The following is a 17253-nucleotide window of genomic DNA, read 5'->3' as shown; positions in this document are numbered from 1 at the left end:
ACAGCCAGCACAGAGCGAGGCCCCACACCCGGTTACCACTGAGTAAGCAGAGGTGAGGGCACCCGCCGGAAGGCTTTGACGCCCTGTGGGCCGGTTCCTCACTCTCATCTCCATCCGAGCGCTCCAAGACCCTGCCCCTTGGCCGGAGGCTCTCAGCGCCGGCCGGTCCTCGGGCTCACCGCCCAGATTTTCAACACTTGGTCCCTCCCCTCGGCCCACCTTCTCAGACCACTCTGCCTCTCTCAGCCCGGCTTTCGCTGCCTTTGTAGGCCCCTCCCTTTCAGCCGCGCTTTTCCCAACTCTTAGGCTCCGTCCGACGCTTGGAGATACCTTTCCTAAGACCCTTCCACTCCTCGGCTTAGTTTTCCCAAATCTGCGCCTGCATTGGCTCCGTTGAGACACCCCAAACCCCGGGGTTCCAAAGTAGCCCCCCACACTCGCTTTGGACCACCCTTTCTCCCACTCCCGCGAGGAAAGCAGACGTTGCACACTTTTCTGGTCCGGGAAGGGGGTGGGGTGAATCTTTGGAGTCAGTTTTACGACAACGTGCGGCTGCGCGGCGTGGCTGACGGCAACAACGGGCTTCCCTTGGAGAGGTCACTCCGGAGACCGCGGGTTTTGGGGTATCGGGGTCGGCGGCGGTATGTGGCGCGTCTGTGCGCGGCGGGCGCAGAGTGCGGCCCCAGGGCCAGGCTTCGGGGCTCGGTGGACGGCCTTGCGGGAGGAACCGGGAGCTCCGTGCGTCACGCCGCGTGCTGGCCAGGCTTCGGCTGGTTGCAGCAGCGCGACCATAGGCTATGGCACGGTCCGGGCGCTCTGCGGCTGGAGCCCCAGCTCGCGGGCCACGCCGCGGAATCGCTTCCTGCTGCAGTTTTTGGGATCGCCGAGCCGCCGCTGTTATAGTCTCCCCCCGCATCAGAAGGTGAGCCTCAGACCTGTCCTTCGCGGGACCCCGTTGTCCTTCAGGGCAGACTTTCTGGCCTCGGGATCCTCCCTCAGAGGCCTCAGGGATCCTCCAGCCCTCTCCCTGTATATGTCATCAGCCCTTCTCCAATACCCATCTTCGCTGTAGCTCTTGAGCTTCCTTCTCCTCTTCTATTCCATTGAAGGAAGAGCTGCAAACCTGTGGCAGTATGTGGAATGTCTGCTGAGGTCCGTGCTCTGTCAGCCCACAGGACTGAGGAGCAGGGAGCCTGTAACTGGAGAGCTTCTGGTGCAGAAACTCCTTTTATATCTCCGGTGCTCAGCGTGTGATGGGACTCAATAAAATCTTTGCATTAAATTAAGCTGAATTGAATTGAGTTGAACGAAACATTAAATCAGACTGAGACTTAGGTAGCCCTTTTAAAATTTGGTGTTTCTCCTTTTTCTTCTCCAGGTTCCATTGCCCTCTCTTTCCCCCACAATGCAGGCAGGCACCATAGCCCGTTGGGAAAAAAAAGAAGGGGAAAAAATCAATGAGGGTGAACTAATTGCAGAGGTAAGTTGTTTTAAAATGTGGAAGTGAATGACAAATAAAAATGGCAAGCAATAGGATATATTGGAGTATATGAGGAAGACATTTGGTGTAAACCTAATTCGGCCTGACCTTGTCTTTCTAAAAGGGCCTGACCGTGGCCGTTGAGCATGCATTGTATATCTGCTTTGGATATTCCCTATGGCAAGAACAAAGGCCCTTGAGATAAAGGTGCAACTTCCCTCCCCCGCCCAAAGTTGGCATTTCCTTAAGGATTAAGCATCTTTCCTTAGGCTAGGAACTGATTGCTGCTCACCTGTGACCACCCAGCCCGAGACTACAGACTTGCCTCCTGCTACGCCCTCTGAGATAGCAGACCCACTACCTGCTGTGTCCATCAAGGGCTGTGCCGACAGGGCAATCTTGTGACTATTGTGGGAGGGACATTTCAATCATATGTGAAATATCCTGTTTGGGGGTATATAACCACTCTGTATACCTCACTTCTTTGGTGCTCTTTCTTCCTTCAGGAAGAAAGGCCCCGGGCCATGGTCCTCAGATTTTAGCTCAGAATAAACTCTCCCAAATTTTCATTTATAGATTGGTTATGCATTATTTTCGTTGACATGAGTTAGGAGGGACTGGCCCAGCTAAACTGAGCGTCACCTTTCTGGGTTGAAAGTTATTCCTTTTACCACTTGATAGTAGGGGAGATTGGTTAGGTAAGTTGTCAGCAACTAGCCAAACTGATTTTTAGCTAAGATGTTTTAAACTAATTTCTGCTTTCAAATCTGTGATAGAGGCTTTATCTTTTCGTGACTGTTGAACTGTCTAATTTTAGACACAAGCTAGTAAACTTCATACTGGCAGCACAAGCCTAAGCTTCTGTTTTTGTGTTAAAAGGTTGAAACTGATAAAGCCACTGTTGGATTTGAGAGCACGGAGGAGTGTTACATGGCAAAGATACTTGTTGCTGAAGGTACCAGAGATGTTCCAGTTGGATCTGTCATCTGTATCACAGTTGAAAAGTGAGTCGTACCCTGGTAATTTGTGGAACTTAGGTGCTAAGTGGAGTATCTTAACCCAAAAGTGAGGATTTAGGAGTTAAAGGCTTCTAAGACTACTTGTATAGGAGCTGAATCTTCTTTAGAACTCCCTTATGTTTATGCATTCTTTTTCTTCCTTAGGCCTGAGGATATTGAGGCCTTTAAAAATTATACACTGGATTCCTCGGCAGCACCAACCCCGCAAGCAGCCCCTGCACCAACCCCTGCTGCCACTGCTCCGCCTCCTACACCTTCTGCTCAGGCTCCTGGTAGCTCATATCCCACTCACATGCAGGTGAGGCTCAGCCTCTGGGTGTTTGCTCTAGAAAATTTATTATTTATTCGTTATTTTTCATAGATGACTATCGCATCCTGGAAACTGGCATTAAATATGGCCAGCTCTTGTCATTTGAAAGCAAACGGAGATATAAACATGAAAATTAACAACTTATAGTCTTAGTTGTTATTTCCAGGTGTGTGAACTTGGACGGTTCCTTTAACGTTTCTCAGCCTCATTGTCATAGACAGGATAATGCTTGGCACTTCTCATTCAAGAACATTGGGTTGGATTTTGAGGATGATTTGTACTTACATCTACTACCTGTATAAATGGAGTTTTAGTGAGCCTCAAGTGCTGTCCCTTGAATGAAAGTGCCCAGTTGGTGTTTTCCTCTGTCGTGTAGTGATCTGTTTTCTAAGAGTGGATGAAGTAGTCCAGTAGTATTAACGAGGAAACTGACAATAAATAATAAGCGTAGAATAGACATATATAATAGCATTGCAAGAAAGCTGAAGGCAGTAACTATAATCACTGTTGATTCTGTTTACTAAGTCAGTTTGTAAGAGACTGAGTTTACTAGATATTAGGGTTATCCCATTTATATTTGTGTGTTTCGGATATTAGAAATGGATAAAACCCAGCTGTCGTTTTTCTAAAGGATTAAGACTGGAATTTTTCCTTCTCTTAGTTTATTTGTAGAAATTTCTGTATGGGAATCATTGTTTTCTTTGAACGTAATGTTCTCCTCCATGATTTATTATTAGCAGTCACTCATGATGAAGTTTTGTCTGGTGTTCAGTTCACATATTTATTTCATCCTGTTCAGCAAATTCTGTCTTACTGCATAAGACTTTTACTTCATTTCTTTCCATTTTATGTCTGTGGCTTTGTGTGCAAGTGTTAGGGTTGTGTCATAATTATCCTTTAAGATACTGCATAGAGATTGTTGGCTTCACCAATTTTTAGGAAGTAGATGAAAGTTGACAAGAAAAATTTTTTTTTTAAAGATTTTATTTTTCCTTTTTCTCCCCAAAGCCCCCAGGTACATAGGTGTGTATTTTTAGTTGTGGGTCCTTCTAGTTGTGGCATGTGGGATGCCGCCTCAGCATGGCTTGATGAGTGGTGCCACGTCCGCACCGGGATTCAAACTGGTGAAACCCTGAGCCACCAAAGCGGAGTGCACGAACTTAACCACTCGGCCATGGGGCCGGCCCCTACAAGAAAAAAATTTTTAAAAAATTTTCTAATTACAGTCTAAGTTTTATTTTACTTTTTTTCATGCCTTCCTGAGACATCTTCAATGGAAATGATTTTTCTCTCAGCGTGATTTTATTGTTAATTAGGTACAAAAGACTAAGAAGGCAACAAACAAGACCCATAATAACTGAATAAGCATCCAAATTCAGTGGACACGCAAGCCGTATAAGTAGGAAAGCAATTTTTAATTTAGATTGGCCAATCTGATGTGTAGATTTTATCGAGCCGAAAGTGACTATTGTAAGAACACTTCTTAGTTTTTATCTTGGAAAGGTATTTGGGAAATTCGGGAGAAATGCAGTTTCCTCTGAGGGAAAAGATAGATACTGATAAAGAGCGCAGCAAAATTTTAATGGAACAGTCTGGGCCAAGATCATTCTGTGAAAATGAAAAATTCTAGCTTAATCTAAGTGTTAAAAGAAAAAGATGAAAAGATGCTCTGTGCTTAGATATTTATTGAGGAATTAATTTTGACTGTCTAGAAAGAAAGCTTTTCCATCTGCCCGTTGCTTTTAACTTTGGAGGGTGAGTCATGAATATTGCTGATACTGTAAAGCTTGAGATTTGAAGGATGATTTCACTGGTGGGACACTTTTGAGACACTGAGCTTTTGCTGTTAGAGAGACATCAGGCAGACGGGGATTCGGCTTCTCACAGTCACTCTCATCCCATAAAACTGTTTAAGCTTGCTTAAGTTCCATTGTATCCAGAGCTTCCCAGTATTAAGCAATAACATGTATTTCTTTCTGCAGGTGGTTCTTCCTGCTCTTTCTCCTACCATGACCATGGGCACAGTTCAGAGATGGGAAAAAAAAGTGGGTGAGAAGCTAAGTGAAGGAGACTTATTGGCAGAGATAGAGACTGACAAGGCCACTATAGGTGAGATTTCTTCAGCTCTTAACGGGTGAGGCACTGAGTTTTCCAGTGAGGGAAGAGGATTGCCATTCTATCCTATAATGAGTGAGTGATAAGGTGAAAAAATTTTAATTCTTTGGATTCATTTCCTGGAACAGGATATCTCATAACAAAAGTGTGCGTAGTCGGATTTGTCAGTTTCATACTGCACTGTCAGTGAATCAAGGATATGTCAACTTTGGGATTATCTTAGGCCTGAGTTTGCTTCTTGGCCTTATTATGTTACTGAGAAGCTATATCAGAACTGCCATTCTTTAAACTGGACAAGGGAAAAAAAGAGGAAGCAGGAAAAAATAACTTCCAAGGCAGGAAAATACCAAAGAATTTAAGATGACTGAGGGAAAACTGAAACCAGGGTTTAGGTCATTTTCGTAGTTGAGAATGACTGATAGAATGTATATATCCTGTTCAGATATCGTATCACATTTCCATATATTCCTTTCCTAATTTGTTTTTATGCTCAGAATAAAAGCCACATAGACAATCATGTCTTTCTGATAATATTTATAGATAAATATCTTTCTTTCCTGTCCAGTCCCTAGAGATGCAGTGGGAGATTCTGGGCATCCTCTGCAGTGGTTGTTTTCAGATTGTGTTCTTCAAACCCCCTGATTCCTTGATGACACCTTGGGGAAAAGGAGAAGTGAACAAGCAGGACTCGACTGTGCACTGCCCCCTGCCCCCAACTTCCACCAGAACAACTCCTCTTTTCTTTTTGCATATTGTGCTTCCCCTCATAGGATTTTATTAGAAGAAAGGATTCTGTTTCTTAAAGAGAAAAACAAAAAACCTTGGTAACAGTAGGTCTGCTTTGCATTTTAACTTGAATACTAATGTTGCTGCAGGGGCTGGTATTCTAGAAACAGTCGCTAGAGAAGTATTACCTTAGTCAAACCTTTTAAACTCTGTCGTGGCCTTGTAGTCTTTTCTGCTTAAACACATCTTTTATTGGATATTAATTCTCAACTGGGAAGTGGAAGAGTTCATCAAATATGTGTCCATCAGGGAGAGGCACAATGCCACAGAAAGCCGAGATCTGGAAGGCAATAGCTGTCCTCTGCAGTGACTTCTTTTAGTTTTACTTTTGCAGTCCTTCATGTTTGAATTCCTTGTAAGAAAAGCAGTAGCTAAATAAAATGTAAGTTGCGAATACTGTGGAAACCCTGGTAATGCTATATTTCATCACGTTGATACATTTGGTATAATACCAAGTATACCCTCTTTGAAAAGCTCCAACGATGCTTTTGGGGTGTAATCTCCCATCACTGTCAAGCCTAGTAGCTCCCTTAGTTTAACATTCACGTGGGTCTGATCTTTAGCAGTGCAGTGGGTACGCATAGGGGCTGCCCATGGAGATGTTTTTAAGAAAATGTTCAGAACTAACCACTGTCTGTAATCTCTCATAGTTTTATTTAACAGATATTTATTTAGTATTTTGTACCCGTACTGATTCACTTTCAGTAGTGCTAAAAGTACTAATTTATTTAATTTTCATAATATCCCTGTGAAGTAGGTACTGTTATTATCCCCATTCTATAGGGAAAGAAGCTGAGACACAGAGAGGCTGAATAGTTTGCAAAAGGTTAGATAGCTAGTTTGAAGGAGAGGAGCCTTTTTCTTAAAACTGTGCTTTGAGTTTGGTGGGATAGTGGAGCCCTTTAAGTTCCATAATGGTTTTTCTTTCCATTTAAGGTTTTGAAGTACAGGAAGAAGGTTACTTGGCAAAAATCCTGATCCCTGAAGGCACAAGAGACGTCCCTCTAGGAACCCCACTCTGTATCATTGTAGAAAAAGAGGCAGATATCCCAGCATTTGCTGACTATAGGCCGACTGAAGTAACGGATTTAAAACCACAGGCACCACCTACCCCACCCCCGGTAGGTATGCTTCTAGAATTGAAGGAACGCGTATTACTCATCTCTAAATCAAGGGATTACATTAGATGATATTCTAGGTTCCTTCCAGCTCTAAGGTTCTATGAATAAGGAGGGAGATAGTCAGTTAATATTTGTGGAGACCTACAGGGTATGTGGCACTACACCACTCATCTAGTGGTCAATAGTTTGATCCTTGTAGCTTTTCTTTTTTTTTCCTGCTGTCTTGAGTCCTGCTGAGAACAAAGCTAAGGTGATGTGTTCTTTTTCTGCTTTAGGTGTAGATATGGATATGGAAGGTAATGCTTTGTTCCCCATTTTCTATAGAATTTACTGTATAATCTTTGTTGCTGTCAGTCTTCTTGGTATTCACATATTATAGCAGATCAAGCTTATATTTGTAATACATTGGAACCTTGACATAACATGGCTTGTTTTGCATAGGATTTAGTCTGTCACTATATGCTCTACACTATGCATGTATAACATGAACTTGTACAAACTCTAAGCTTCAGTAACAGTATAATGAGGCTTCTGCGGTTGCTGCAATCACATGAGTTGAGAGTAGGTACACGTTTCTGTCAGAGAAAACTTGATTTCTGACTGCCATACATTCACAGGGAGCTGGCAAGTAGTAGTATTGGTTTATTTCTTAAAGTTCTTCGAACATAGAATCTTCCAGCATAGTTTATTATTTTGAAATTAGGTTAAGTGAAAACAAGAAACACATTGGTGATAAAGAGAATGAGAAGCGGCAAGTAAAGTGAAGAAGGGCTCTAAGGATATTATTTATTGGTTGGCAGTTTTAAAATCCATGCCTTTCCAAGTTATGGAGTAAGATAATTTGCCTTTGTTCTGTCTTTGACATAAAGTTTTGAATAATCTTACTGTGTTGGTTAAGCAGGAAAAATGTGCATTACGATCTTTGGAAAAAGAGGAAAGTTATTTAATTAATATACCTTTGACATCTTAATAAAATGTAGACTCTTGATCTTTCAGATCAATCTGTACAGTGGCAAATTAACAATTTGTGACTTTTTTCGAAAGGTGGCCTCTGTTCCTCCAACTCCCCAACCTATAACCCCTACACCTTCAGCTGCCCGCCCAGCTGCTCCTGCTGGACCAAAGGGAAGGTTGTTTGTTAGTCCTCTTGCAAAGAAATTGGCAGCCGAGAAAGGGATTGACCTTACACAAGTAAAAGGTAAGTCTTGTTTCTGTGGAATGAGGTTGTAAAGGTAAAATTTAGTTGAGTTTCCTCTTTAAGGCCAGCAAGTACAACTCTATATAGTTGTCTTATCTGGGATAGTGGGGAGAAGGAGGGGGGAAATACCTCCTTTTTGCCACCACAGAGTAGGGAAACTTATTTTACTTTAGTCTGTCTAGAATCTACCTATATAATTTAGATGGCTTTTTTCATTCTCTATTTATGGAAACTGCTTAATTGTTGGTGAAAGTATAATGTGCTTGTTTAGCAAAGCTGAGTTATAGGACTTGATTATGTAATAAGAAATCTCTGTTATTGCTAGGCTGACTGTAGCAATATGCAAAATAAAACATGGAGTTGGGGTGATTTGAAATGACTTAAAGTAATAAAACTAATATAAAACTGAACTAAACCTCCTTGAGGGTAAAGGATAATGTCTTACTCATCTTTTTCTCCCCAAAGAGAAACTGTAGCTTAGTGATAAGAGCATGGGGTTTTGAATCAGATCGTGTGGGGTTTAATCCTAGCTTTATCATTTTCTGTGTAATGTGTCTTTAGGTGAATTACTTGTATATGTCTTTACTTAGTCCATCTGTAAAACTGGGATAATAGTGTACATTAAAACAGGCGAAGTGCTTGGAACAGTGTCTAGAATATAATAGTCAGTATACATTAGTTTTGTTCCTATTATTATTATTGCCTGGCATTGAAATAAATTTAGTTTTTGAACTAAAGCTAAAATTGATGTAAGATAATTAAGATACTTATTTGGAAAAGGAAGAAAATTAATATTCCTGGAACATTGTTTGATGGCTACTACTGTGTGCTAGTCACTTAATTGCCACATTTAATTTACGCAATGTTTCTTGAAGTAAGAATTGTTCTTCCCTATTTTGGATAAGAAAATAGACTTGTAAGGGATCTCCCTTTCTGTTAAGTAGTAAAGTTACAATTTGAATCTAAATTTGTTTAATTCTAAAGCCTGTGTTGTTCTCACTATCCTGTGCTGCCTTCTGTTTTGATGCTCTGCCTTCCTTAATTTCTCAAGAAACTAATGATTATTTCCCCAATCGTCCAGCTATGGGTACTCAGTGCTGCTTATCATTTGTCTGCAATCAGTTGTTGTGTGGTTAGAAGGCAAGCCAATTCCCAAAGACACAAGAATAGAATGTTATACATTTTTTGGACTTCAGAAGATTCTTGTAATATTAGAAGACCCTTTTTTCCACCTTAATGTTATTTCATTAGTATATTGCCATTCTTTATGTTCATGTGATTAGAATCAGGGACAGCAGTTGGAGTAAATTTTAAGAGGAAGAGGGACTGGTTTAATAATTATATCTGAAGAATTTAGACAAGTAAAGAAGGACCATTTATTAAATATTTAGCAACACTGGCTACCTTACTAAAGATAGAAGTGGAAACATCTCAATATTGTTATCATGCAGAGTTAGGTGATTCATTTATTATCATTTAAACAAATTTTCAGTGAATATTGGTTCTGCATCCAACACTTGTTCATAAGACAGACAAGATTTCATTTTCAGATGCTTATATTAATAACAATAAAGAATTAAGTGACCAGAAAGGGAGTAGAGCATACTAGTTAAGAGTACGGGCTCTGGAGCTGGAATGCTTGGTTTGAACCTCGGCTCTGCTGTACGATAGCTATGTGACCTTTTGTGTCTTGGTTTCTTCATTTGTATATAAAAATAATACCCTATAGGTTGTGAGGATTAAATAAGTTAATAAACAGTGCCTGCACATAGAAAGCATATAAAGGTATTAGGAATAATGATAATAATAACTTACTATTATTAAATAAGATAATTTGAATGCTAAGAAAGAAATAAACCAAGTGATATACCAGTGAGTAACAGGGTAAAGATATGTGCAGTTGTGACTGCTTTTAGACGGCGTGGTTGGGGAAGATCTTTCTGATGAAGTGACATTTATCTGACCTGAAAGATGAGAAGGAGTCAGCTATGAGCCAACCATGTGAAGGACTAGGGGGGAAGGCATTTTGGGCACAGACCAGTAGTACATAGTCTAAAGTGGGAAAGAGCTTGGCACATTTGAAGAACATAAAGGAAACCAGAGTTAATGGAGCATAGTGAGCAAAGAGTCTAGTGTAGAGGTTGGAAAGAAACACAAGAGTGAGAACATAAAGGACTTTACAGATCATGGTAGAATTTGTATTTGCAGTGCAGTAGGAAGCCATTGAAAGACTAAAACAACGAAGTGATGTGAAATGATTTATATTTTTAAAAGATGAGTTTGGCTGCTCTGTGCAAATGGATTAAATGAAAGCCAGGGAACCTGATAAGATCCTCTTGTTGGAGGTAATGATGGTGGCTTAGTGGAAATGGAAAGAAATGGACAGCTTCAAGATACATTTTTGACATAGAATCCATAGAACTTAGTCAAGGATTGGAGATGGGGTTTTGACAACAGTAATATAAAAACAAAAGTGCAGTGGAAGCCAGTCTGGATAGGTTGAAAAGCACAAAGTGGATGAAGAAGTGGAGATAGCATTGTGGACAGCTCATTCAAGAAGCTTTGCTGTGAAGGAAGGCATAGAAGTAGAGTTGTAGCTTTGAGACAATATGGGCTCAAGAGAGGGCTTTCGAAAATGAGAGCTAGTAGAATGGGCCTAGTATAGAGTTTCTCAGCTACGGCACTATTGACATTTTTGACCAGGTAATTCTTTGTGTTTGTAGGGGGCTGTCCTGTGCATTGTAGGATGTTTAGCAACATCCTTGTTCTTTACCCACTACATGGTAGTAGCATCCCCCACTTGTGACAACCAAAAATATCTTCAAGCATTGCTAGATGTCCCCTAGGGGGCAAAATTCCCTTGGTTGAGAACCAGTGGTCTAATAGAAAAGGATAAATTGATGATGGAGAAAGGGAGAAAGGGCAGAATAATCTGGCAAGAAACAAAGTTTTTGAGAGTGGAAGGGTTGATGGGATTGGCCTTGATAGGAATTAGGGACATTTTGTCTGTTTTTGTAGGAGAGAAGAGAATATGGGGTGGTTTTATAAGTTTGGTGGCAGAAGATGAGAGTACCTCTCTGGTTGCTACTCTTTGATCAATAAAATATGAAGTGAGGATATCAGCTGGAGAATGAATACGGGGAGGTTTGAGGTTAGAGAGATCATGGAGTAGTGTTCTCAGAGATTGAGAATGTGAATTCAAGGGAAATATAATTTAATTTCTGGGTAGTTTTGAGTGTTTACGTTAGGTTTGTGGCCCTGAATTTATAGTACAGTCAGTCAGCTAGGTGTGTGCTTTTTTTCCCTAGCAACATTAAGCTCCTCTGGTGCTAGCATTGAGAAGGCAAATGTTTTAGAGTTTGACCAGGGAGTGATTTTAACAGTGATCCACAGAGTGTAAGCTGGGTAAGGAGGAAGTGAAGACAAGAAGGAGATAATGGATGGTGAGAGCAGAGGAGTCAGTGGAGTGAAGGTCTTGATGAGGTCGAAGAAATTTTGTAGGAGGAGGAGGGCGTGGTCTACATTAAATGAGCTGAGAGGATCATTGATTGTGTGCTGTTTTCTGACAGCAAATGTGTGTGTTTTCCACACTAACAGTCAATGCTCTGACACCAGCTGGGTATCCAACAATTCAGTCCTATTCTGACACTATCCAGAGTTAGCATCAGACTCCACAGGTTTAAGGGCTCAGTCCCTCAAGACTGCCCCCACTTCAGATGTCAGTTGAAAGTCTTGGGACCACTCATACTTCTGACCCATTGGTCATAAATCAGGAGTTCCCAAGACCCCCTCCTCAGATTTGATAATTCACCAGAACGACTCACAGAACTCAGGAAAGCACTTTGTTTACTGTTGCCCATTTTATTATAAAGGATACAACTCAGGAACAGTCATATAGAAGAGATGCATGGGACAAGGTATGGGGTTGTGGTAGGAGCGTGGGTGCACAGCTTCCAGGCCCTCTCTATAGCACCACCCTCCCAGCACATTGATGTGCTCACCAACCCAGAAGCTCTCCAAATCTTGTTCAAGAGTTTTTACATTTCAGTTAAAAAGCGTGGTTGATTAAATCATTGGCCATTGATTGTTGAGCTCAATCTCCAGTCCCCCTACTCTCCCTAGAAGGACAGATTACTTAGGAAATTTAACCAAAATGTAACCATTTGAGGAGAAATTGTTTTAAATCCTAAACCCTGATGTTCAGAGTTTGATATGTCTCAAAACTACCCATATTATGTTTTATATTTCTTTGATGCATGGCACTTTGACATCACTATCCCATTTTATCCTCACGACATCCCTGTGAGCAGGGACTGGTGTTATAATCTCTATCCTACAGACGAGACTGAAGACCAGATGAGATTAAGTGACTACAGTCATCAGTTTAGTTTATGTTTGACAACAGCCCTGTGTTTTTTATTCCAAGTCTAGTGTTCTTCCCCTTATACCATATTGTTTTATGATGGCCTGTTGTGCCTTCTTAGGGAAATAGGCAAAAGGATTTAAAAGATTTCAGCTAACTCCTGATAGGAAATTCTTGTGGGTGGTTGAAGCTTAGCATAAGGCAGGTGGTACTGCAGCTGTCCTCCTCTTGAGGGGCCACAGTGTCCAGATCAGCCTTGGTTGTAAGGGGAGGTTATGGTTTCTGTCTTTTTGTAAAGGAGGAGAATCTAATAGGGGTGCTGCTACCTCTGTCCTAGAGCTGCTGGTGAGGATAAACACAGTCCTAGCCTACTCACTTTTCATAATGAAGGAAAGGAGTTGGGACAAACTGCACACAACGAGAATCCTTTTAAAAGTCTGCCTTGGGGCAGATGAATCAATTTGACCAAATTTTTTCTAGAAGTGGGCCAGTGTAAAAGGTATTTTAATAACTAAATTCTCAATCTCCTGAGAATTAAGGTTCAGGATTATCTACTTGGGTCTAAAGTTGTGGATGGGAGGAGGAAGGAAATTGAATGAAAATAAAATTAAGCCCATTGAGAGAAGTTTGAAGATCTTTCCTCATGTGTGACATTGCACCTGTTTCCTACATAGGCTCTAACACAGGCCAGTTTAGAGCCTTGGCTCCTGTGAGAAAGCCTTGCATGTTGGAGATCACATAAGGAGTGAATCATTGTAAAGATGAGATCATTGCAATTGAGAGTTATTCATGTTATTTTGTGGTGGAAAAATTGACTTGCCTGATTTGTCCAAAACAATTATTTTCATATTTGTCGACTGTGTACAAAGGGAATTCTTCATGATCAAATGAATCTACAACTCAAATGAGAGCTGTTTCAGGATTCAGAAAGGGTTTTGGAGCTAACCAGGAGGAGGCAGCCAGACTTACTTTTGGAGGTATAAATTGTACTCAGCATTATCCTTATGCTGGTATTTCCCAATTTAAATTAAAGAACATGAAAAAATAAAGTACAACTTAATTAGATAAAACTCTAAAAGAGAAATACTTAAAATAAAAGAATATTTGCTATAGTTAAAAAAAACCCACTACAGATCAATCAAGAGCACTCTGTGTGAATTAAAATTAGTAATTGACACCAGCTGGTATTTTTAGGGAGCACTTTAAGGGGCAGGATTAAGACAGTGATTCCCTCAGAGGGTCTTTGGTAGAGAACCGTTAGCAACTTGCACTTCAGGATCATTGTGTTGATCTCCTTGAGGAACCAGCAGTATGGTCTCACATGTATCTCTTCCAGGGACAGGACCAGAAGGCAGAATCGTCAAGAAGGACATCGACTCTTTTGTGCCGACTAAAGCTGCTCCTGTGAGTTACATTTGGCTTTTTTTTTTTTGTAATTTGTCTGTGCAAAGTGCTTTGTCCAGTCTATTGGACCCTTTCATACATTATTTATGAATGGAATAGCTTAACCAGTATTGTGTTTTCTTTTGTTTAATTTCACTGGCTAGCAATTTATATAGATATGAATATGCTGTCTTTCATATACAAAAGCAAAGATGATATACTACATTGACATGCATTCCAAACTGTCTTTTTTTGAGTAGTGATACTAAATTTTTCTTACTACATCCTCTCCTCATTCAGGCCCTATTTTTATTTCTTTTTTTCTTTTTTTTTAATTAAGATTATGATAGTTTACAACCTTGTGAAATTTCAGTTGTACGTTATTGTTAGTCATGTTGTGGGTACACCACTTCACCCTTTGTGCCCTCCCCTCACCCCCCCTTTCCCCTGGTAACCACCGATCAGTTCTCTTTGTCTATATGTTAACTTCCACCTATGAGTGGAGTTATCATACAGAGTTTGTCTTTCTCTGTTTGGCTTATTTCACTTAACACAATACCCTCAAGGTCCATCCATGTTGTTGTGAATGGGATGATTTTGTCCTTTTTTATGGCTGAGTATTATTCCATTGTATATATATACCATATTTTCTTTATCCAATCATCAGTTGCTGGGCACTTAGGTTGGTTCCACATCTTGGCTATTGTAACTAATGCTGCGATGAACATAGGGGTGCATGGGCCTTTTGGAATTGCTGATTTCAGGTTCTTAGGATAGATACCTAGTAGTGGGATGGCTGGGTCATAAGGTATTTCTATTTTTAACTTTTTGAGAAATCTCCATACTGTTTTCCATAGTGGCTGCACCAGTTTGCATTCCCACCAACAGTGAGCACAGCAGAGCGTGAGAACTTAACCACTATGCCATCAGGCTGGCCCTTCATTGTTTTTTCTTAACACTGTACAGGAAAATGAATTACCTTGTTTATATTTATCTCTTAATTCTTTCAATTTAGGAATGCTTTGATTGCTTTTCTTGAAGATAATTTTGCAAAACAAAACTATTTTGATCTGGGGCCAGCCCCATGGCCGAGTGGTTAAGTGTGTGCACTCCAGTTCAGCAGCCCAGGGCTTTACAGTTCAGATCCTGGGCACAGACCTAGTACTGCTTATCAAGCCATGCTGGGGTGGTGTCCCACATAGCAGAACCAGAAGGACCTACAACTAGAATGTACAACTATGTTCTGAGGGACTTTGGGGAGAAGAAGAAGAAAAGGAAAAAATAAGATTGGCAATGGATGTTAGGTGCCAATCTTTAAAAAAAAGAAAAAAAATATTTTGACATAAACTAGTCATCAAACATAGTCTGGCTCAAAGAAAAATGACACTTAAAACATGGTTACAGAATTCTAAATATAAAAACTGAAAACAAAACTCTTAAGCACAGTCCAAATCTGAGTTCTTTTTGCTCCCTTGGGATAGAAATAGCTGTACTTCTCTATAAGCCTTTTAGTTTTTACTTTGCCATCTGTAAAATAGTCACCAGTTGCTTCTGCTAAGATTGAGCTACAGTTACCAAGAGGTTTTTTTACCTCCCCATAGGCTCCAGCAGCTGCTGTGCCTCCTCCCACAGTTCCAGGAGTGGCACCAGTTCCTACAGGTGTCTTCACAGATATACCAATCAGCAACATTCGTCGAGTAAGACTGTTACCATAAATCTGGAACCAAAGCTCTTGGGGGCATGTTTTTCTCTGATTGTTTAGTTGCATATATAGTTTGAAATACTGACAGAGACTTTTTTCGTTGGGAATCTTAGATGATTAGTTTAAGAGATGTCTGGTTTGACCAATTGAGTACTTGGGGTAAACACTGTTCTGATTAAATGCCATTGGAAGGGGCTAAATTATGGTGCAATCCTTCATCCACCAGTTCTAATAATGCTTGAGGAGTAAGCATTACCAGGGAGCAGGGCAAAGGGGCAAACAGCCGTGGGTAAGGTCTCATCTCAACTCAAGATAATTATTTTTTGATCTCTTTGATTTCAGGTTATTGCACAGCGGTTAATGCAATCTAAGCAAACCATACCTCATTATTACCTTTCTATTGATGTAAATATGGGAGAAGTTTTGTTGGTACGGAAAGAACTTAATAAGGTAAAAGGTCTGGAAATTCCATCTCTATAAATTCTAAAAGTCTTGCTTTTCCCCGGTAAACATTTACATTTTTGCCCATATTTTTGTTACAGTATGCCAGTTGTTGATGGAATATGGGTGTCATCTTAATTTTAACTTGCAGGAAATATCCTGGAGAGTTTTTGTTTTTTTTAACCCTTGATTAAAGCTTATCATTTAAAGTTGACTTTGCAGTGATCCATTTTAGCCTAACAGAGTCAATATGATTCTCTGAAACTACGTGAGTCTCTTTTGGTAGGGAAGAAAGAGTATGTTTGCTTCGTCTTTATAGTTAAGTACCAAGCCCCTACTTAGTGTTTGGCATAAGGTGCTTTTAGGAACATAGCATCAGGCATCATCCTTCTCCATGAGTTTGTAATTTAATTGAGATGATGCATGTGAAAAAGAGAGGAGGCAGTTTTTGTTAAAGTAAAAATATTCATTTGCAGATCAGTCTTTCCACGGTAATGCCCCTTGTCTGCTAAATTACCTTGTATAGGTTAAGTGTTAATAGGAATTCAGAGAAGGGGGAGACCACCATTTGGGAATTCACAGTAGGAAACCAAGTGGAAAAACTTGGTTGAGCCATGTTGAAAGTTCATCCTAGTGATGGAATATCATAAAGTTTAAAGTCCTTTACAAAAAAGGAGGTAAGTATAGTCTGCCCTCCATATCCGTGGATTCCGCATCTGTGGTTCAAGCAACCACAGAACCCGTGGTTATGGAGGGCCAACTAAGGGACTTGACCATTAGTAGATTTTGGTATCCGTGGGCGGGCCCTGGAACCAATCTCCCCGGATACCAAGGGATGACTGTATAGCATATGTGGGAGATAGATTATCTTTTCTAGAGTGGATACACAGTTGTTGGTTTAGGGAAGACCTTGATTTACAAGCAGAAGAATTTAGACTTGAATTAGACATTAAGTAAGAAACCAATAAAAGTGACATGATGATAAGAATGTTTTAAGAAAGACTAATCTAATAGATATTTACTGGCACACTTTAATGGCAGAGACTAGTTTTGCTTGTCATGTAATCATGCAATGAGGGTGATAGGGGTCTGGATTTGAGGGTTGCATTAAGAATGGAGTAGGAAAGAGGGATATGAAAGGTATTTTCAAGAAGGTGAAAAGTAGAAGCCAAACTCCTTAGAGTGGCATACAGGGCCTTACACAGGTTGTCTATAACCTCTCTGACCTCCTCTCCTACTGCTTTCCTGCCAGCTCACTCTGCTGCAGACACAATGGTTGCTTTGCTATACTTCAACACTCACCTGTATACTCCTGCTTTAGGAGTATGTTCCCTC

The 17253-nt window shown here is 40.6% G+C and overlaps 1 protein-coding gene across 1 annotated transcript in view; it reads left to right on the top strand.

Annotated features, from left to right (window-relative positions):
• Positions 1-282: 282 nt before the first annotated feature.
• DLAT (dihydrolipoamide S-acetyltransferase) overlaps positions 283-17253 on the top strand; it is a 39510-nt gene continuing 22539 nt past the window's right edge. The window contains exons 1-10 of the mRNA XM_014855451.3: positions 283-922; positions 1379-1480; positions 2360-2484; positions 2644-2797; positions 4792-4918; positions 6647-6831; positions 7876-8029; positions 13729-13796; positions 15377-15472; positions 15820-15927. Of these exons, the coding sequence (XP_014710937.1) occupies positions 644-922; positions 1379-1480; positions 2360-2484; positions 2644-2797; positions 4792-4918; positions 6647-6831; positions 7876-8029; positions 13729-13796; positions 15377-15472; positions 15820-15927 (1398 nt within the window). The 5' untranslated portion in view covers positions 283-643. The remainder of the gene's footprint in view (positions 923-1378; positions 1481-2359; positions 2485-2643; positions 2798-4791; positions 4919-6646; positions 6832-7875; positions 8030-13728; positions 13797-15376; positions 15473-15819; positions 15928-17253) is intronic.

The sequence above is a fragment of the Equus asinus genome, chromosome 20 (genome assembly GCF_041296235.1).
Source record: "Equus asinus isolate D_3611 breed Donkey chromosome 20, EquAss-T2T_v2, whole genome shotgun sequence".
In the NCBI taxonomy this organism is placed as follows: Eukaryota; Metazoa; Chordata; class Mammalia; order Perissodactyla; family Equidae; genus Equus; species Equus asinus.
The sequence above is the reverse complement of the archived record's forward strand: the minus strand, read 5'-3'. Positions and strand labels throughout refer to the sequence as shown.